At 46.7% G+C, this 22,233-nt stretch overlaps 1 protein-coding gene across 4 annotated transcripts in view; it reads left to right on the top strand.

Moving 5' to 3' along the window:
- The window catches only part of TRPM1 (transient receptor potential cation channel subfamily M member 1), a 53,974-nt gene extending 33,617 nt beyond the window's left edge, over positions 1-20,357 (top strand). Inside the window, exons 14-22 of one of the 4 annotated variants that reach the window (XR_008311484.1) lie at positions 1,473-1,762; positions 2,816-3,044; positions 4,533-4,655; positions 5,528-5,659; positions 8,066-8,194; positions 8,944-9,195; positions 9,805-9,997; positions 11,685-12,391; positions 14,332-14,737. Coding sequence is in view for 3 of the 4 variants with exons in the window: in XM_053272730.1 (XP_053128705.1) it covers positions 1,473-1,762; positions 2,816-3,044; positions 4,533-4,655; positions 5,528-5,659; positions 8,066-8,194; positions 8,944-9,195; positions 9,805-9,997; positions 11,685-11,692 (1,356 nt within the window). In the remaining variant the exon portion in view is untranslated. Of the gene's footprint in view, positions 1-1,472; positions 1,763-2,815; positions 3,045-4,532; positions 4,656-5,527; positions 5,660-8,065; positions 8,195-8,943; positions 9,196-9,804; positions 9,998-11,684; positions 12,969-14,331; positions 14,738-20,240 lie in introns of those variants that run through there. The other 3 variants (XM_053272731.1, XM_053272732.1, XM_053272730.1) reach the window with 3 other exon arrangements.
- The last annotated feature ends 1,876 nt before the right edge of the window (positions 20,358-22,233 follow it).

Below are 22,233 nucleotides of genomic sequence, written 5' to 3'. Positions count from 1 at the left end.
CAAGCAAGTGGCTGCTACCAGCATCCATAACTTCTGGGCATAGGGAGCCACAAGGCTGCGTTTTTTGAGAGGTTTCAGCCAGCGCTGGACTCCCAGCCTGGCCGAGAATGCCTTTCCCTGCACTCGCCAAATTTTACTTCCAAACGGGGTGTGCAGCCCCATTTGCTAATGTTGCCACACCCCCTGCGTGTGGGCCGCTGGCGGCAGCCTGGACAGGAGCCACCGATCTCCTCGCTACGCCACTGATTCATACATTAAAATAAATCAATATACATTTGCCATTTCCTGACATTTCTAAGACTGGGAACCATTCCCGAAATGACCTGTAGATAGCAAGTAGGGGTGTGTGCGTATGAAGAATGGCACGTGGTTATTTTTCATATTGCCTAGGGAAACATGCATAGTCCTCAAACAATGCTGGGGAACGTGCATAGTGGACATGGTCCATAAGTCTTCCCTTCTCAGTAGCCTTCTTCAGTTACTGACTTTGATGTTGGTTCTTGCAGTAATGGTCCGTCCTCCTTGTCCCTTCAGGAAATGGGTTCCCTTCGGTTTGTGCTGCATAAGTAAGAGGAGAGATTGCTGTTCCAAGGTGAACGCTCCCTTTTAGCCTTTTAGAGGCTCTTTCTGTTATCATCTCCTTTTGCATGTGACCTGGGTCATTTCTCTGCATGGCAGCCAGGAATTAAATCTCGATGTACCTGTTCTTGCTATTTTCGAAGATGTGTTCAGTGCTTTCCCACCTTCTGAGAGCATGTTTCACTTCTACACCAGAAACAGTTTACTTTGAAGATATGTAAGAGTAAAAATTAGCTTCACATATATACACTCATAGGAGCCCACCTCTGTACCTCTGCATGAGTCACTGTTCTGCAGGCAATTCTCTGGCCTGACACCTGCACATTCCACCCCCAGCAGAGGCAACTGGAAAAAGACAAGGCCTGAATGAATAATAATACAGGCACCCTCCTCTGGGATGCAAACCTTGGGAATTATTGAGCGAGATGGATTCTATCAAAGCCTTAACATTTCAAATAACCAGAGACAATACTGGGTCATCCTAATTGTGAATTCTATTACACCCCAATGTTTTTGAATCCAATTATTTGGAGGGAGGATGATCAGCACATCAATTTGAAGCAAGTGCCAATGTGTCCGCCTCTGACACAGGCACTATGTAGAACATCAGGCACTGTGAATTTTCCCTGAAGTATTGTCTCTGCTGTTCGAAGGCTTCTCTGTATGAATGAGTCACATAAGTAATAATCTGGCATGCTGGTCTTTCCTGTTTCTTCCTGGATATTTACAACCAGTGCATGACCTTTTCTTAAGCATTTCCCACACTCTTTAATCACTGGCAAATGTTGCAGTCAACTGTGAAAGTGCAGAAGAGGGCAAAATGTCGCCTCGGTGAGTCAAAATGGCAGTGGGAAACCTGTGCTTATAACTCTGACGCTGCTGATCTTTCCCAGGATGATGATCCTCCAAGCAAAGGAAAGAAGAAGAAGAAGAAAAAGGAGGAAGAGATTGACATTGATGTGGACGACCCAGAGGTCAGCCGCTTCCAATTCCCCTTCCATGAGCTCATGGTGTGGGCGGTGCTCATGAAGCGGCAAAAGATGGCCCTGTTCCTTTGGCAACGAGGAGAAGAAACCATGGCCAAAGCTCTCGTGGCATGCAAGCTCTACAAAGCCATGGCCCACGAGTGTTCGGAGAGCGAGCTGGTGGATGACATCTCTCAAGACCTGGACAACAACTCCAAGTTAGTTCAAGTTAGACCCTGAACCCGAACCCCTGCTTACTGAGCAAGAGGAACCTTTTAAAGTGGTGACTCTCTTAATTTAGCAGGGGGGGAGGAACTGACCCTATCCATCCTCAACACAGCATCCCTCCAGTGGCTGTTTTTTCTTTCTTTAGATTGTGAGCCCTTTGGGGACAGGGAGTTATCTCTGTCTATCTATCTATCTATCTATCTATCTATCTATCTATCTATCTATCTATCTAAACTGCTTTTGGAACTTTTGTTGAAAATTGGTATATAAATATTTGTCGTTTTTGTTGTAAATATTCACCGCCCCCGTCTTCATAACTCCTTAATGTACCACTTAGCCCAGCTTTCTGTGGCTGCAGCTTATTCCATTTGGACGGCAATGATAACACATATATTTATATCTAAAGTATAGACTGCTTTTCTACAAACTATACTGCAAGTGCTGTACAAACATTCCCTGTAAGTTATCTAGAAATACGCCAGGTTTCTGGCTCGTGTGGCCAGAACTGAACTGAACGTTCTGTATTGCTGCTGAGCTGTTGATGTCAGGGACGGTCCTTTCATGAGGCAAGGGAAGGCGGTTGCTTCAGGTGGTTGGATTATTGGAGCACCTGCAGAGTGGCAAGGAGCCCCTGGTGCCCCTTGGGACTGCTCTGACCCTTGCCAGCTTTGCAAGGGGCGTGGCTTTCCTCACACTCTGAAAAACTAGTAAGTATGACGAGAGCCGAGTAGGCTGCTGGCCACCTTCCCCCCTCCCTGGGCCACTATCAAAGCTTGCACAAGTCCATTTTGAAAGGGGGCTGGTCATTTTGCCCATCAGGGCGTGCGGCAAGGCGGCTACCTCCCCAGGCACTGCAGTATCTTGGGCGACCCCTGGTTTATGCATGCGTCTTCCCTGCACCTTCATTTCTAGGACTGAGAGAGATTCCTGCCTGCAACCTTGGAGAAGCCGCTGCCAGTCTGTGAAGACAATACTGAGCTAGATAGACCAATGGTCTGACTCCGTATATGGCAGCTTCCTATGTTCCTATTCCTATTCTCCAGGGATTTTGGACAGCTGGCCGTGGAGCTGCTGGATCAGTCCTATAAGCACGATGAACAGGTGGCCATGAAACTCCTGACCTACGAGCTGAAAAACTGGAGCAACTCCACTTGCCTGAAACTTGCCGTGGCAGCTAAGCACAGGGACTTTATCGCCCACACTTGCAGTCAGATGTTACTGACAGACATGTGGATGGGAAGGTTGCGCATGCGGAAAAACCCGGGGCTCAAGGTAGGGACAACCTGTGTTGGCCTCTACTAGCTGTAGTCGGAGGTGTTGTTTTAACGTGGCTGCATCCACACAGTTGTGGTGAGCCTGTTTAAAGAGTTAACCTTATATGGGTGCAGAATGTGGAGAGGGTCTGCTCCGTATTGTAAAACCCCCTGATGTTTTGTTCAAGTCACTTATCTTAGCTAAGACAAAGGCCAAAATGGTACCGATGTGGGATTTTAAAACAAACTAGCTGAGCTGGGCGCAGAGCACCTGTGCCGCCGCCACCCGCCCGGCCCACTTCTCCCCGCCCCCCGCCCGGCCCGCTTCTCTGCTACCAGCCCGTGGTTTCTGGCCGGCCGGCCACCCCCTCCCTCTCGCCCGCCCGCCCGCCAATCCCTGGCAGCCAGGCCAGTCCACCGCCACCTGCTCCCTCCAGCCGCCCGGCTGGCAGGAGCATCCCACTTCTCCCCTGTCATCTGCTCACGGTTTCTGGCTGGCGGACCTGCCACAAAGCCAGCCTGCCACCTCCTCCCGCCAATTTCTGGTGACCAGCCCGGCCCGCTGACGACTGCTCCCACCAGCCAGCTGGCCACTGGCGGCCGGCATCCCTATTTTCTCCCCATCCCTGTCGCTAATCGGCAGGTGCTCGTGAACTCTCGTGAGAGCTGCCACACATGGGATTAGTGACGGGTACTCTTAGGAGAAATAAATATATAGAAATATAGATGGTTCTGCACATTCATTATCACATTGGCTCCATTCACACAATCACAGTGATTCTGGTTAAAGAGTTGACCAAGATCGCTGAGCCCTGCAGAACTGATTGTGAGAACCCAGAATTTCTGGGCAAGCCTGGTCAAACTGCTGTGGTTACTCTGCATTTAACCAGGATGGATAACCTCTAAATAACCTCTAATGTGGTACTGCCCATCAATCAATCACACCGGAATTACTTTATTATTATTACATTTACATTTACATGTAATTACTGATTTACTGAAATTTTCTAAAAATTTCTAAATTTACTAAAATTTACTGATTTTATCCAAGTGAATTGTTTTTTGGGCTATATTGTTATATATTACAATCTGTTTTACATACGGAATTTAATCTTGTAAACATACATGAAGTGGACTATAAATGTAATTAATAATAATAGCAATCAGTAAGAGATACCTAATTCTATATCAAGGCCTCATTTTCCTCCAAAATACTGAACAGCTGTTCTGATGGCATGTATTTATTTCTTTTGTGACTACATATAGACTTGAGAGTTTTCACGCCTGCAGACCTTATGTCAGCATACAAAAAGCAACAAAGCTAATAACGAGGTGGGCTTTCTCCTACTCCAGCATCACACGCATTTATAAAACCTGCCTTCATGATTAACTCTCTTCAAGCTGCTCTCAAGTGCCTGAGTTAGTTACCAGTATCTGCAGCCACTGTGTCGTAAATCCTAGAGAGCTCTTGCTTTGTTCATTGAGCGATGCTTCTCTTCCTGCACAGGTTATAATGGGGATCCTCTTACCACCCACCATCCTATTCCTGGAGTTCCGCACCTCCGATGACTATTCCTACCAAACATCAAAGGAAAATGAAGTTGGCAAAGAAAAAGATGATGAGAATGCGGTCAGTATACAAGAGCGGCTTCCCCACCCCTGCCCCACCCCTAGACAAGTAATCGCCCCCCCCCCAACACACACACATTACTTTTTCAGAAATCTCATCTGTGTGGGATTCAGCTCTGCCTCCCATAAATGCACTTTGCCTCTTTTGTGCCCCCCCTTCTCAATCCCCCACCACCACCACCACCACCCCGGTGCTGCCACTGCTATCACACCATCCAAGAAGTGCCTTTATGGGCCTGTTTACATGACAGACATACCTCAGCTTAATGGTCATGGTTTTCCTCCAGTGAATGCTGGGAATTGTAGCTTGGTGAGGATGCTAAGAATTCTGTTCTAGAGTTAGGAACATAAGTAGATGCCAGATACTGAGTCAGACCCTTGGTCCATCTAGCTCAATATTGTCTGCACAGACTGGCAGCGGCTTCTTCAAGGCTGCAGGCAGGAATCTCTCTCAGCCCCATCTTGGAGATGCTGCCAGGGAGGAAACTTGGGACCTTCTGCTCTTCCCAGAGCGGCTCCATCCCCTGAGGGGAATCTCTTCCAGTGCTCACATATCTAGTCCTCTATTCAAATGCAACCAGGGCAGACTCTGCTTAGTTAAGGGGACGGGTCATGCTTGCTGCTACCACAAGACCAGCTCTCCTCTCCTAGTTCCCTCCCAGGACTAAATTCCCAGGCTCCCTTGGGGAGAGGGCATGACCAGAAAAACTCTTTCCATCGATAGCATAGACCAGGGTTTCCCAGTCATCAGATGTGGTTAGACTAGAGCTTTCACCACCACCCCAATGGCCAGGGTTTGACTTGAGGCAAGAGCGATAGAAAAGAAATTAGCGTGCACTATCTAGGTTAATAAGCGGCCTGCTCACCTTTCAGGATGCAAATGCTGATACTGGTTCCCGAAAGGGAGATGAAGAGGATGGAAACAAAAAGCAGAGAAGCCTTCCCATTGGGACCAAAATCTATGAATTCTACAATGCACCAATTGTGAAGTTCTGGTTTTATACGGTAAGCAAAGATTACACCAATTCTGTTGCCAAGAGTTGTCGAAATCTCTCTGACAAGTGTGGCAGGTTCATTATGGGTCGGATAAGAACATAAGAACAGCCCTACTGGATCGGGCCCAAGAAGGCCCATCTAGTCCAGCATCCTGTTTCACACAGTGGCCCACCAGATGCCGCTGGAAGCCTACAGGCAGGAATTGAGGGTATGCCCTCTCTCCTGCTGTTGCTCCCCTGCAACTGGTACTCAGAGGCATCCTGCCTCTGAGGCTGGAGGTAGCCTATAGCCCTCCGACTAGTAGCCGGTGATAGACCTCTCCTTCATGAAATTATCCAAACCCCTCTTAAAGCCATCCAGGTTGTTGGCTGTCTCCACATCTTGTGGCAGAGAATTCCACAAGCTGATTATGCATTGTGTGAAAAAAGACTTCTGTTTGCTGGTTCTGAATTTCCTGCAGGATCAGTCCCAAGGCCTATCTAGTCCAGCATCCTGTTTCAAAGGTGAGGGATCGATCCATTGGTACCACTGCCCTGTATTTGTCCTGAAGGACAACGTGATCCTTCCCATCTTGTTCTTTCCATTTAAGATACGGAAAGAAGCTTTCCCCAAGATTATGCCCTTGAGCTAGGTGGCATTCCTCTGGGATGCTTGCAAATGAATACAGCAGTTAGAAAATGAACCAGCAGGAGCAGTGAACCACAGGGATCTGGCCCCAGATTGGGCATTCTTACTTACTAGCTGGCCCTGCTCTTCTGCACCCTAGTTAAGAACATAAGAACAGCCCTGCTGGGTCAGGCCCAAGGAAGCCCATCTAGTCCAGCATCCTGTTTCGCACAGTGGTCCACCAGATGCCTCTAGGAAGCCCACAGGCCAGAGCTGAGGGCGTGCCCTCTCTCCTGCTGTTACTCCCCTGCAACTGGTACTCAGAGGTCCTGTTTTTTCTCAGCACTTGGCATCTCCCATGGTCAGCACACTATGTGGTCCCAGGAGTGGGTGGAGGCTTCAGGGGTCTGCAAAAGGGTTCCCATTCTTTCAGGCATCTTGATCTGTTGTATTGGCTTAACCTGCTAAAGCCACAGAGTCCACCTAATGCTGGTCAGTTCCTCTGTGAAGAAACATGTTATTAAGTGATGAGGGAATCATAGTTGTCTCAGCTGACCCAGGGCTGCAAACAGTAATAAGGGTCTACCCTCTTTGCCAAATAAGATGGTAGTGTGGTCTGTGCCTCTTCAGACTGTAGGTGGCGGGAGAGACACACCATTTTAAATGTTCTTGCATGCTTGCTTTAAAAAAAAAAAGAACCCTGCAAGTAGAAAGCTAGCACACCAGGGAGAAGGGCCTGGTGTCCTCTGTGCTCTACTTGATGGTAGATTTTTAGGTAGTGACTAATTTTTTAAAAATGTGATTCCTCACACCTGCAGTCTGAGGGGGACCCTGGACATAATGTTCCCACTCAGGATGCGGGGACTTGTAATCCCACTAGATCCCTGGTTGGGGGTGGGGGGAAAAACTTACTGCTAATGACTGGGCCACCTTTCCCTCATCCTTTCCCTTGCAAGTTTCTGGGAGGCCTTGGGGCATAGAACAGGCAGGCGGAGGCAGCAGCAGAAGAAGCTCACAAGATCGGGGTGAGGATAACCCCTCCTCTCAGCCAGCTGTGATCAGAGCAATATTCACCCTGAATCTGCTGATGAGCATTTGAATAGGGATGTGAATTCTTGTAAGTTCCCTTGACCTGTTCCCCGCAGAAGCAGGGAAAAGCAGCTGATGTCATGGGATCCATTTATCTTGGATCTGCTACTGAGGATCAATCTGCACCTGGGGAAATAGGACTTCAGTTTTTAAGTTAAAAAGTCATCTTTGATATAAATTTGCCGACACCACTTTTTTAGGCGGGCTATCATTTGAGTAGCAAAACAGTCAAAAGAACTAGGACTGGGGGGAAGCGATTGTTTTTTTTACAACATTTAAAGTGCTCCATCATTTTATACGCTTATTTTTGTCCCACTCTTGTCTCTGGTGAGACAAGTTTTGCAGGGAGGAAAAATCTGTGAAGAGAGACAAGCTACTTTGAATTTCTAGAAGAAAGGCAGGGATATCTAAGTGCCATTATCAAATATATCAGCAAATGAATTTTATTTATTTATTTATTTATTTATTTATACATTTTTATCTCGATTTTCCTCCAAGGAGCTCAGAGTAAATGGTTATTTTTATCCTCACAACAACCCTGTGAGGTAGGTTAGGCTGAGAGATACATGACTGGCCCAGAGTCACCCAGTGAGTTCCATGGTTAAATGGGGATTCGAACTCGGGTCTTCCTGGTCCTAGTTCAACACTCTAACCACTACGCTATGAATGAGTTGCATGAACACTGAAGTGGAGTACAAGACATCTGTTTTCTTTCCCCAGATATCATACCTGGGCTACTTAATGCTGTTCAATTATATAATCTTGGTACGGATGGAACGGTGGCCCTGCATCCAAGAATGGGTGGTCATCTCGTACATTGTGACTCTGGCTCTGGAGAAAGTAAGAGAGGTAATTTCAACCAGAGGCGCACTAACCCCCGGACCTTGGGAACCCGGTCCGTTCCTCCAAGGTCCAGGGGGAGCCTCCAAATGGCCGGTGGGCTCGGCAGCCACCCCACACGTGCCCCGCCAAACCTCCGGGGGGCGGTTGTTTTTAAAAAACTCCCCCCCCCACGCCTGCTCAGCTTGTGACAATCTCTAAACTGTGCAGGCACGCCTCGCACTTGGTTAAAGACACTGACTCGAACGGACACAGCCAGAGTCCCTGCAGTCTCTCCGCTGCTGGGGGAGGGGAGGGGGAGAAGGACTGCTCCGCTTCCCCCCCCCCACAGGCACTCCTCGGCCCCTCGTAAAGAGGGGAAACATTTTTTTGAAAAAACTGGAGATTTGGCATTTTGGGCCCCCCAAAGGAGGCCCTCGTGTACGTGGGGGGGCCCCTCATGGCTGGGGGAACCAGGTGGGCCGGGTGCCCAAATCATCTTGGTGCGCCCCAGATTTCAGCCACGCCAGTCATTGTTCTTGGAAATCCTGAGCGCAGGCTGAGCTCTACCTGATGAATGGCCAGCCTGTAGGTAGACAGCTCTCACCTACCAGCCTGCAGGTAGACACCGGGGCAAGATGGGAGTGAGAGGAGCCACTGGCGCTGCCGGGAACCAGAGGCCGCTGAACTTCCCGCTGCTGTGCTCAGTTCTCCCATCACTTCTGAAGCACACCACCCTGAATGGCTTTCCCTTCCCCCTCCCTCAACTTGGTTTTCAGATTTTGATGTCAGAGCCAGGTAAACTGAGTCAGAAGGTCAAAGTCTGGCTCCAGGAATACTGGAATATCACCGACCTGGTCGCCATCTCTGTGTTCATCATTGGGGCCATTCTTCGCTTGCAAAACCAGCCTTACATGGGCTACGGAAGAGTGATCTACTGTGTGGATATCATTTTCTGGTACATCCGAGTCCTGGACATCTTTGGTGTGAACAAGTACCTGGGACCTTATGTCATGATGATTGGAAAGATGGTAGGTAACTGTGTACTGAAATCCTTGGGGCGTTGTGGCTTGAGCACCAGGCTGGTACCAGAGAGATGCCAACCAGAGGTCCAGAACAGGCCTACAAGTTGTCCTAGGGCCAGCTGATCTGGGAAACCAGCTGGAGAACTGGAGCTTTGCTAGAGAAGACTACGGATTTATCTGGAGGGACTTGTTCCAGTCATGCTAATGGGTCCCGGACCAATTAGCAGGCGTGTCTGTGCAGATGCACAGCTGGAAGTCGGAAAGTCTCCAGGCAAATGTGGCGCTGCAAACCAACTGAGTTAAAAACAAAAGCAAACATTTGCTGACATAAACCAGAAGCAGATTAACATTAAGGCAGTGGTTCTCAAACGTTGACAGGTTTCTGTCAGCCCTTGGCCATTGCAACTGGGGATTATGGGAGTTGAAGTCCAGCAATGTCTGGGTACCCAAATTTGAGAAGCCTGCATTAAGGGCATGGCCAGCCAAAGTAACACTGTGGTTGTCTTTTTAAAACCTGGACTATGTTTGCATAGTTTACCATAAATTATTTTGCCCAGATGCTGATACATTTTTGATGATACCATGAACGTTGCTCTGGACTCTTTCCCTGTGCAGATGATTGACATGCTGTACTTTGTGGTGATTATGCTGGTGGTACTGATGAGTTTCGGAGTCGCCCGGCAAGCTATCCTCCATCCGGACGAGGAGCCATCTTGGAGGCTGGCTCGCAACATCTTCTACATGCCTTACTGGATGATCTATGGAGAGGTGTTTGCAGACCAGATAGACCGTAAGAGCAGAATTCATAGTAAGATTCTGTTTCCTGTTTCTGAGGCAGATGATCAGATCCAAATTAATCAATATTCCTAATTTAATTTGGAATCCACAGTAGTCTTACCTCTTCTGCTGTAGCTGTCCTTGTGTTTGTGGCAGACATGATGCTTTCCTAGTAACCACAACATCCACCTTTTACAGTGGGCCAGATCAAATAATATTTACTGACCAATCAGTACACTTGCCAGGGGCGTAACTATAATAGGGCAAGGGGAGACAGTTGTCTGGGGGCCCACTGCCTTGGGGGGCCCCCCAGAGGCAAGTCACATGACTGACTCCCCCAGCCACACACCCGCCCGGGCTTCCTTCAGTCATATTCTTCCTCCAAAATTGATGTGAGTGTTAGACCTGGAGCTACCAGAACAGCATGTCTTTCTCTAGTACCATGAAATGACTTGCATCATCTACAATTTACAAGACCTTTTAAAAAATAATTTAGGATGATGTTCTATTGTGGTGTGTGTGTGTGTGTGTGTGTGTGTGTGTGTGTGTGTGTGTGTGTGTGTGTGTGTGTAAATTTTACTATGTTTTTTGTTACCACTATTCAGCCTCATTTAAGATTTCTTTACTTCATGAGCTGAGCTTCAGTGGGCGGGGGGGGGGGGGGGAGACGCATTTTAAAATCTTGTCTCTGGGTCCCCTCCAACCTTGCTACGCCCCTGACACTTGCCTTTCCCGTCTAGCACAACACTCCTGATTCCATCATACAGGGGATGAATGTGCAAATGCCACCTTATAGGCATAATGTTTTAGTATGTGTAGAATAAAATAAGACATTTCATTTTCTTCATTGAACCCTGAAATCAACCATGCAGTCTTCGCCTACAAATGTTGGGTTTTACATGTGTAAGTGACATGTACACTCTCACATTCTGTCCTCAAGAGGGAAGTAGAGGCAGGGTGGTGTACCAGGTAGGAGGGGAGGGCAGACACATCAGCCGTGGAGTCAGTGTCGACTCCTGGTAACCACAGAGCCATGTGGTTTTCTTTGGTAGGAGGGGTTTCCCGTTGTCATCTCCCGCGCAGTATGAGATGATACCTTTCAGCATCTTTCCTATATCGCTGCTATTTAAGAGTTTCCCATATTCTGGGAAACACACCAGCAGGGATTCGAACCAGCAACCTCTTGCAGGTTACTTCCCCGCTGCGCCATTAGGTTGCTTAGTCCCCATCATATATGAGCTGGATCAAGAACTAAGTATTATCCCTTGAGTGGGTGCCCCTTATTAAAATAAGGTGTGTTTGTGTTTTTAAAGGAATGTATTCCAACAAACAGAAGTACTTTTTCACACAACGCATAATCAACTTGTGGGATTTTCTGCCACAAGATGTGGTGACAGCCAACAACCTGGATGGCTTTAAGAGGGGTTTGGATAGCTTCATGGAGGAGAGGTCTATCAATGGCCACTAGTCGGAGGGCTATAGGCCACCTCCAGCCTCAGAGGCAGGATGCCTCTGAGTACCAGTTGCAGGGGAGTAACAGCAGGAGAGAGGGCATGCCCTCAACTCCTGCCTGTGGCTTCCAGCGGCGTCTGGTGGGCCACTGTGTGAAACAGATGCTGGACTAGATGGACCTTGGGCCTGATCCAGCAGGGCTGTTCTTATCTTATTTTTTATAACTTGGAACCCATTCCCTTCCCTCTTCTGCTTCCCACATAAAGAAGGTTGAGCAAGATCCGGTGTGTGGCTTCCAGACGTTTCAACAGGGCTTCGCAAGACATGTTTCCAATGGACTGTGGCCTCCCCAAGAAATGTGGGTTTGTGTGACAATACAGAGCACTAGAGGCCTTGCTTCTTCTACACACACCCATTTAACAGTCACACATCCATATTCCGTTTCCTAGCAACAGAAGCACTCATTTGAGGAAAACCATTTGGATATTTTACAGTTAAGTAATGACTGCACATTACTGCACAGTAAAATGATTATCAGGAGAAGCCCACAAATGTTTGTGTTTAATTCCTCAACGTGTAAGTGACCTTTGCATTTATTTCCAATATGGTTGCTTCGAAACCTCTTGTCCCATATTTGAAAAAACATGGCTGACAGAAGGCACAAAAACATGGCTTCAGTTCAGTTTTAATATTGACTGTTGTGTAGATGCAACAAAACATTTTGATTTTGACCCCTGCCTGGTTTTGACTATGCTCCTGCTTCTGACCTACCTGGCTTCTTAGCCAGCCTCGTCCCCCTGGGTGTGGACCCCGACTGCACACAACCTGACTCTTGCTGAAGCCTGACAGCCTTCTATATGGAGACGGATTGCAAAGCCAGCCTGAGGCGTCGGTTTCCAGAGAACAGAAGGGTTCCCAAAATGACCATGCCAATCAGCCTGTGTGATTTCATTTGTGTTGTTTTGTGGTTCTGGTGAGGCCTGCATCATCCTTACATAATTGAAATAGCTTGAATATTTACATGATCATCTGCCAGCTGCCTTTTGTAATTCTCTTTTGATCGCCACATATTTGCTGCTCTACAGAATGTTTCAGAAAGACAAAGAGAAAAGGAAATTGGGGGCCATTCTGGAGTCCCGACTCAGCCATTGTTTCAAAGCATGGATCTTGCCTGTTATAATATTTGAGGGCCTTATCTTCCTCCGGCAGCAGAAGAGCTATGATGTTGTCAATCACGTGTTTCCTTTCCTTTCCTATTATTCCTTTTCCTTTTCCCTTTTTTAATTGCTTTTTTCTTTTATTCTTTGCTTTCGAAATGCTGTGTAGTCTATGCCATGGAAATTAATCGTAAGTCTTTGTGGGAAGATGACAAATTAATTAATTGCTTTCATGTGTGAATTTCCCCCCTTTGCTGGGTATTGACCCTTCAGTTTATTTTAAATTGTGTTACAGCTTACATCTATCTCACAAAACCAAAATAAGAAAGAGAAGGGTTTACAATAGAGGGAAGGGATTGCCCTTAATAATAATATTATTATTTTACACAGTCAGACAGGTGTTATTGACTGGTTTGTTTTATCCAGACATCGAGTCCTTCCCAAGGACCTGGGATGCCAGAATTTTATTGTCAATGTTGTTGCTGTTGTTATAGATATCGTCGCAGAATATAGGCTGTTCCCAGTATTATTATTATTATTATTTTACATTTTATATCCTGCTCTTCCTCCAAGGAGCCCAGAGCGGTGTACTACATACTGAAGTTTCTCCTCACAACAACCCTGTGAAATAGGTTAGGCTGAGAGAGAAGTGACTGGCCCAGAGTCACCCAGATAGTTTCATGGCTGAATGGGGATTGGAACTCAGGTCTCCCTGGTCCTAGTCCAGCACTGACCACTACACCACGCTGGCTCTCAATATGTTGTTTGGTATTCAAGAAAACTTTTAAACATTCTTATTCTTCCCTAAACCTGATAGGTGTAACTTGTTTAATACAAACATAGTTTGTGATCTTGTGCATTATGTTAAGGTACCAACATTTGGGACAGGGCCTTCTTAGCCATGGCCCCCAGGCTTTGGAATGCTCTGCTGGCTGGCATCCACTCCTCAGCTTCCATCACCATTTTTAGAAAACAGGTTAAAACGTGGCTCTTCACCCAGGCTTTTATATGAGAGTAAAGCTTTCATTTATTTATTTATTTATTCATTCATTCATTCATTCATCACATTTATATACCGCCCAAACTTTAGTCTCTAGGCGGTTAACATAAAGCAATTAAAAATATATAAAAAGTTAAAACAATTCAACAATTTAAAATCAATCACAAAATTAAAACCAACAAATTTTAAAAGGCTGAGGGAACTTGGTCAAAAAGATGGAGTTTTCGATGTTTTTTTTAAAAATTGCCAGAGATGGGGAGGATCGTATCTTAGTGGGGAGTGCATTCCACAATCTCAGGGCAGCAACCGAGTACTCCCAGACATGGCTCTTCACCCAGGCTTTTATACGAGAGTAAAGCTTTTGCTGCTGCTGCTGCTGCCGCTTTGTGTTTTTTGTGCTACTGTTTTTATAGGGTTTTTAAACTTTGAAATAGAGATATAGTATTTTTATGTAATAATAATTAATAAAAATAGAAACAGATATTTATATTTAATATCTGTACTTTTTATATTTTAATTATGTGTTGATTCAATTATATTGTAAACTGCTTTGGGATTGTTTTAATGAAAAGCGGTATAGAAATTGAACAATAGATTAAATAAATAAATAATATTGGGTGAACCATTTTTTTAAAATGTGAAAAACCTTTAGCTGTCCAGTCCCTTGCTTATTAGAATCTAGCAGCGCTCTCTCTCACTCTCTCTCTGTCTCTCTCTTGCCTGTTGTAAAATGACCTCCATGTTGCCCCCCCTCAGCTCCTTGTGGGGATAACCTCTATGACGAGGATGGGAAGCGACTCCCCCCATGTATCCCCGGTGCTTGGCTGACTCCAGCAATCATGGCTTGCTATCTCTTGGTCGCCAACATTCTCCTGGTCAACTTGCTGATTGCCGTCTTCAAGTAAGTGCCTTTCTGGCCTGGTGGCTCCGTCCTCTCCGATTGCCTCCTACAGAGGGGATTTTGCAGGAAGAGGCCAAAGTGGCAACTCCCTTCGCACTTATTTTGTGAATGGGCTGGAGGGACCTGTGTGCGCTGAAGACGCTGTGTGGCCAGCTCAGAACATGCAGCAAAATTGACTGTGCCATTTCAGATTGCAATGGTTTCGACATGTACATTAAAAAAAATTTCCTCTGAATAGAAAAACCGCATAGCGGGGAGAGGGCTAAGAGTTTTCTTCTTGCAGCATCCAAACATGGGGTCTTCCTCTCTCGCCTCTGCATCCTTAGGTGGTGCAGCCCATGTGAGCACCTCATTCCAAGTGGTGAATGCACTAGTTCTTCCAACCTGCCTTGCCTTGCCTCTTCTTGTGGTACACTGTGGTCTTCTGAAGAGGCTCTCTGGTATCTGGCTGGTCCTGCCCCATGGAAGTGATTGCACTTGATGCCCCTTTGTCCCCTTTGGACTGAATTGTTCTCAGGGCATCGCCATACTAGGAATATATACTGGTTTCAGCAGCCTCACTGTCAGAACATGAACAATGCATGCACCAGCGGCCTGCGGAGGGAAATAGTGCAAAGTTCTTTGTGAAAAGCAGAAGAGCTTTATATTCAAGGCAGTGGCTGGGTGTGTTATCATGTACCTGGTGCAACATGCATCTGGCTGAATGCATGTTGGATGGGGGAAGAGAGGAGACAGGGATTCATGATCTCCTCCAGTGCACACATAACTGGGCAGATGGGTCAACATGGATGATGCCATATTTCACCCACCCCTTAACTGTAGATTAACTAATTTGTACATTTTTGTTCCATCCTTTGGATATGATTTGAACCTCCAAGGCAAGTAATAACATCAGAAATTTAAATATAGATAAACATTTGATAAAATAAATGAAAATAGCTCATTTAAAACTAGCCAGTAGTTAATGTGCCTTTGCTAATATAATTAAAGCCTAACTGACCATAAGCATGCTGAAAAACGATGATAATACGTACTTGCAATCCAGTGCAATTTATTCGTGGCACCTTGTGAAAGACAAGTACCTGTTGCCAGAGTGAGCAGTTCTATTCCTGCAAACTCTTCGTCCATTTTCGTGGCCTCCCGCAAACACTGCCTGTTTGCCTTCACAAAGGATGGTGTGTGTGTGTGTGTGTGTGTGTGTGTGTGTGTGTGTGTGTGTGTGAAGATGCTAATATTTACTGCTTAATCAAACCTTTATCTTTTGCTGCCTGGGTCCAAAGCTGGAGAGCTGGAGGGCGTAGATACATACCGTGGTCCCAGGCGCTGTGCCCAGTTTGGGTGCCATGCTTTGAAATCAGCTTCCCGCACAAACCGTCTTTTATTTTGCAGTCGACAGCAGAATGCTCAATAGCTGAAAAGGTCATGGATTTTAAAAGGAGTCACATGCCAGTCACAGAGCTAATTTTAAAAAAGAAGAAGAAAAAGGGAGAGAGAAAGCATTTCTTTTGCACGCACAATGGTGGTTATCCAAAGGGAATGAAAATAAAATCAGCATTGTAGGAAGTAGGTCATGCTGTTAACTCATCCTTGCTTGGTAGTCGCTGGAAAAATAAGATAGGCCAATGCTCTGTTGCAATGTAAATGCTCCTCTTTTTATCCAGAAATATGAGGCACTGCAGAATCCACCATCCAAGCCCCACTGAAATGATGTAGGAATACTAATTTTTATTTATTGTATTATATTTAATACATTTGTACACCACCCACTACCGAAGTCTCGAGGCAGTTTAATGATGTCTCAGAATTAACATCTGATAAATCAGTGGTTTCTCATCCAAGGGGCTAATCGAGTCCATTCCTACAACTCTGCAGCATCAGGTGCTCTGAGATCATTAACAGTGTCCTGCCTTGCAGGGTTATTGCAAGAATTGCCAAGATAATGAGTGTGGACTGTTATTTGAGTGTCAGCAAGCATGTGGATAAAGGTGATCCAGTTGACAGAATATCCTTGGACTTTCAGAAAGGTTTTGACAAAGTCCTTCACCAAAGGCTCTTGTGTAAACTGAGCCAGGGGCGTAACTATAATAGGGCAAGGGAAGACAGTTGTCTGGGGGCCCACTGCCTTGGGGGGGCCCCCAGAGGCAAGTCACATGACTGACTCCCCCAGCCGCGCACCCGCCCGGGCTTCCTTCAGTTGTATTCATCCTCCGAAATTGATGTGAGTGTGAAGACCTGGAGCTACCAGGACCGCATGTCTTTCTCTAGTGCCATGAAATGACTTGCATCGTCCACAATAATTTAGGATGATGTTCTGTTTTGGCACATAGGAGATATATATATAAATAAATTTTACTCTGCTTTTTGTTACCACTATTCAGCCTCATTTAAGATTTCTTTACTTCATGAGCTGAGATTCAGTGGGGGAGGAGGGGGACCCATTTTAAAATCTTGTCTCTGGGCCCACTCCAACCTTGCTACACCCCTGAATTGAGCAGTCATAGGATCAGGGATCAGGTTGTTTTATGAACTGATAAGTGGTCAAATAACAGGAAGCAGGAATAAATGGACAGTTTTCACAAAGGAGGAAGTCAGAAGTGAGGTCCTCTAAGGATCTGTATTGGGACCAGTGCTTTTCTTGTTCATAAACTATCTGGAGTTAGGTGTGAGCAAGTGGCCAAGTTTACAAAGGGACTCAGGTGAGATGGTGAAACCAAATCAGATTGCAAAGAGCTCCAACAGGCTCTCCCAGACTGGGTGAGTAGGCAACAGAATGGCAAATACGGTTCAGTGTACATAAGTGTAAAGGGTAGAACATTGAGGCAAAAGAAATCCGCCCTGCTCATCCCCGAATCCCACTAAATCGGAGATGGTGATGACTAACCAGGAACTTTTTCACACAGAGCTTTTAGCTTGCTTCTCCTCCAGGCTCCTGAATGGAGGGTGCGCACCCACATATCGGCTGGATTTACTCTGAAGTCCCTGCGAGCTATCAGGGAGCATGTCACACACAATTTGGGTTTTTCATTGCACATTAGAGCAGGGTTTCTTAACCTTGGGCCCCCAGATGTTGTTGGACTACAACTCCCAGAATCCCCAGACATGACCTTTGTGGCTGGGGATTCTGGGAGTTGTAGTCCAACAACGTCTGGGAGCCCAAGGTTAAGAAACCCAGCATTAGAGTGTAGCCCAGGCCTGCTCAACTTAGGCCCCCCAGCTGTTTTTGGACTACAACTCCCAGAATCCCCAGTCACAGTGGACAATAGCCAGGAATTATGGGAGTTGTAGGCCAACATCTGCAGGAGGGCCGAAGTTGAGCAGCCCTGGTGTAGCCTGATAAAAATCCACTTTTTGCGTTGGGTTTTGGGGGGCCACTTTGAACTTGCAGTAAAGCCTCTCAGTAAACTTGCAGTAAAGCCTGCTGTCTGAAAATGCTCCACGAAAGATAAATTGGGGTCATGGTGAACAGCTCAGTGAAAATGCTGATATCGATGTCAAAAAAACTGTGCCCCGTGAAGAGCTTGCATGCCAGCTCCTGCAGCCATGAGTCTTTTTCCCCAGCAGGATATCATCTCACGCGCTGTTCAGCCAGCCAGCAGGGACCCTGCATGATTTCTAAAGTGCCACCTGCCAGCCAAGAATAACCCACCCCTCATCATTACTACTTTCCTGGCAAATAGGGGAAAGGGTGGCTTATTCTTGGGAAACAAGAGCTGGTAGGTGGTCCAGCAGAAATTATGTTCAGAGCCTCGGGATACCCGTTGCAGAGGAGCAACCGCAGGAGAAGAAGGGAGGGGGTGGGGCCTGCTGCCTTCACTTTCTGCTTGTGGGCTTCCAGGGGCATCTGCTTTGGCCACTATGAGAAATAGGATGCCAGACAAGATGGTTCTTTGAAATGTGGTATAAATGCTCCATATTGTTTTTACTCTTAATGTTCATTTTCTTAGATGTTAATAGCATGTTCAAATCAAAACCTTTGTTATTGGTAGGAGGATGCTTTTGTTGCACAGATCCATGCCCTGTTCAGCCCCGCAGAAGGGACAGAGTTTTTTGAATTTAGGTAATTTCTTCGAGTGATTCACAAACCCTGCTGTTGAGGTCAAACTGATCTACATTTCAAAAGCGTGACCAGGTGCTTTAAAAAAAAATGCTGCAAAGGACCTTTCAGCTACTTCATGTCACATCAAACGCCAGGATGTGCTGTAAGCAACTCTTGGTTGATGCCCTGCTTCAAATAGGCAGCTCCATTAGGGTAGATGTTTTGCAGAGTTCCTTTTGTTCTCATTTCATGGGCGGCACCGCAGGAATGCAGCTGCAGCTCTTTAGTCAGCCAGCACAGCCCTAAACAAGGCGTGATCAAAGGGCAGCTTTGCACTGCCTCAGTCCCTACATGTACCTTGCAGCCCTCACCGCTCCCACCCCGACACATCACAACTGGATTCTGTTGTGCAGTTATTATTCTTGGCCATTCTTCCCAGTGTGCATGGATTCCAGGCTGGTGAGGGATGACAGCTCCCGAGTGGCCAATTTATTTGTGGCAGGGGGTGGTGGGAGTTGTAGTTCAACTACAGCTGGAGACCCTCTGGTGGGCCACCCTTGCAGTGGTTTATTAAAGAAACCAAGTTGGTGTGGCAGAGCCATGCTTGCGTGTAGCATACGTACCCACTTCATTTGTCTCACTGTCATCTCCGGTCAAACAGATTTTGCAGGTGTCTGGAATACTACCGAGCCCACTCCACACACAGACCCATGAACAGAGATGTTAGTTGGATGAGCATACATGCCACAGGGAATCATGCCTCTGCTCCCCACCTCCAACACTCTGAAAAGAAATTCACCTGTTTTCCTCCAGCCTTGGAGTCAGCAGCAATCAAGGCTGTAGGCTGGCATGAATGGCCTTTATTTATGATATTTGCCCTCCAATTTACATCCAAGGTTATTTGCCAAAGGGCTTGCAGTTAACATGCCAAAAAAGATGTAGTTCTAATACATGGGATTATGTTTGGCAGTCTTCTGGTTCATGGGAGTCAATGCCACAGTCCTGGTTGCAGGATCTTCTCCCCAAATAGAGGGGGGGGGCATAGGAGCTACAGAGAGGGGCTGGCAGCAGGTAAATAAGCCGCCTCAATGATGCACCCCCTTCTGCCAATGATCTTGCCCCAAGTTGCCCCGGTGTGTTAAAAAAACCCCTCGCTCATGCTTCCTTGAAACATGCAGTACCCCAAGGGGCCCAATCCCCATGCAGTTTGATTAGCACCCTCCTTCCAATTGAATGAGGCCTTTGAGAGGGGATGACCCATGCTAGGCAAATTCCTGGATCTGTCATGATCTTGCCATCCAAATGGATGCTTTTAAATGGCACGGCGACTTTCCAAATGGGAAGAGACGACTGTGTGCCACTTGGGTCTTTTAAAAACTCTCTCTATGGGAACATCCCCTTCCAGCTGAGCTAACGGAGCAAAGAGGCACCTTTTTGAAGTGGCGATTCTCTTTATTTGGCAGGGGGAGAGTAACTGGCCCTATCCCTCCAGTAGCTGTTGCTGGTGTCTGTCTTATGTTTCTTTTTTAGATTGTGAGCCTTTCGGAGACAGGGAGCCATTTTATTTATTGATTTGATTTGATTGATTGATTGATTGATTGATTGATTGGTTATATCTGTGTAAACTGCTTTGGGGACCTCTGTTGAAAAGCAGTATATAAATATTCGTCATATTGGTAAAAGGGGCAGATCGGAAGTGAGGGAGCTTAACTCTGCCTTCTCTTGCAGCAACACCTTCTTTGAAGTGAAGTCCATCTCCAACCAAGTCTGGAAGTTCCAGCGATATCAGCTGATTATGACCTTCCACGACAGGCCGGTGCTGCCTCCGCCCATGATCATCTTCAGCCACCTGTACATCATCATAATTCGCCTCTGCTGTCGCTGCAAGAAGAAGAGAGAAGGAGACCAAGACGAACGCGACCGAGGACTGAGTATGGGAAGGTTCTCTCAGCTAGGCACATGGTCGGATTGAGCACCATACTTGGGGTCGGGAAGAGATTCTGCCAACCAGTTCATGCACACGGCAGCTTTCACAGCCTTAGCTTCTGGCACCTGCACACTGGGGCTGTCCGTGCCACCACCACCACTGTTACTCCAAGAGTTGGGGGCATGCCTCTGAAAACCAGCAACCGGGGAGCAACTGCGGGATTGGGACATACCTTCATCTCCTGCTTGTGGACTTCCTGGAGGCATTTGGTGGGCCACTGTAGGAAACAGGGTGCTGGACTAGATAGGCCTTGGGCCTGATCCAGCAGAGTTGTTCTTACATTCTTATGTCCTGTTTATTCTTATCCAGGACTCATGTCAAGGGTTGCCCAGATCAGGCACCCATACCCAAGAGGACCCAGCTGGCTGACCCCTAAAGCCTCCCAATACCTTCTTATATGTTCTTAGCTGTGGGGTCTGGGTGCTAAGGGGTTGTGCCAAAGTCTGCAAGGAGAAATTTGGTTTTAAGGAAGGATTGGAAGGAAGTGAAATTTTCTCCTCTGGCAACTCTGTTTGCCAGCCAAGCCAATTCAAGGTGGCCTAGTTGCTCCACATAGATGCTGCTGCTAGCTGGGGATGTCTGGAAACATTATACAGATGAAAGGCAGAAGTGATCATCTGGGGCTCACTCATGCAGCCATGAACTGGGAACATATTGATTATGCTCATTTTTCTTAGCAGTCAAAACAAATTAACGGTAGGATCCCTGGAGTGACAAAAGCCATGGGAAATACAGAAGTAAATTAAGTGGGCCATTGGTGCCCTCCCATCCGGATCCCTCCTTCCTGGAAGAGTCATACGGCCAGTTTGCATAGCAAGGGGGAAAGTTAGTGGAGGCCCTGGGGTATCAATTTCTTTAGTGGGGGCTAAAACGCTTACTTTTGCATTCGAGACATGACATTCAGCCAGAATCCTTAAGCCCATTTCAGTGTTTGAAGTGCTCCTGTCTCTTGAAGAAACGTATGGTAGCAATTTGGAATGTAGCCAGAGTGAGACACACACAGCAGAATGCAATGAGGATGAGGTGGCTGGATAGATTGCACCGCTTCAGATTGCACATTGGGGGTGGTGTCCCACATTCCCTCTAACAGGGATTCCCAGATGTTGTTGACTACAACTCCCATAATCCCCAAGCAAAAGCCATTGCAGCTGGGGATTCTGGTAGTCATCAACATCTTGGAATCCCTGTTAGAGGGAACACTGGTGGTGCCATGTTTTGAATGGTGCTCACCCCATAGTTAAAAAAGCAACAACCCTGCAAGTGGAAAGCTAGTGCAGCAGGGAGCGGGTTGGGTTTGAACCTTTCTCCCTAATATGCTAGTTTTTACTTGCAAAGAGGGCTTTCTTTAAAATAAACCAGTGAGCAAGCACTCTATAAGGGCATCCCAACACCTGCAGTCTGAAGTGGTACTGTACACCCCATCACTCCATCCTGCTGCTTGTGGCATGTAGAGTCTAGAGGCAGAGAGATTAGAGACAGCTAGACAGAACAGAGAGAAAATAGGAAATACCCGTGGGGAAGGAATGGTGCGGGATGCTGAATAGATCACTTGTGTGCCAGAGTCATGCGTGAAACAGCACTAAGTCCCACTGGATTTGATGGGATTGTTTCTGTGTAAACATGGTTGGAGTATTAGGCTACATTCCCATTGTTGAAGGTAGACCTTGGTGGTTCTGATGCAGAACTCCAGGTTGAATGTTGTGTCATTTGCATTCAAGGATTCTTGACAAGAAA

Source organism: Hemicordylus capensis, chromosome 10 (assembly GCF_027244095.1).
Source record: "Hemicordylus capensis ecotype Gifberg chromosome 10, rHemCap1.1.pri, whole genome shotgun sequence".
Taxonomy (NCBI): Eukaryota; Metazoa; Chordata; class Lepidosauria; order Squamata; family Cordylidae; genus Hemicordylus; species Hemicordylus capensis.
The sequence above is the reverse complement of the archived record's forward strand: the minus strand, read 5'-3'. Positions and strand labels throughout refer to the sequence as shown.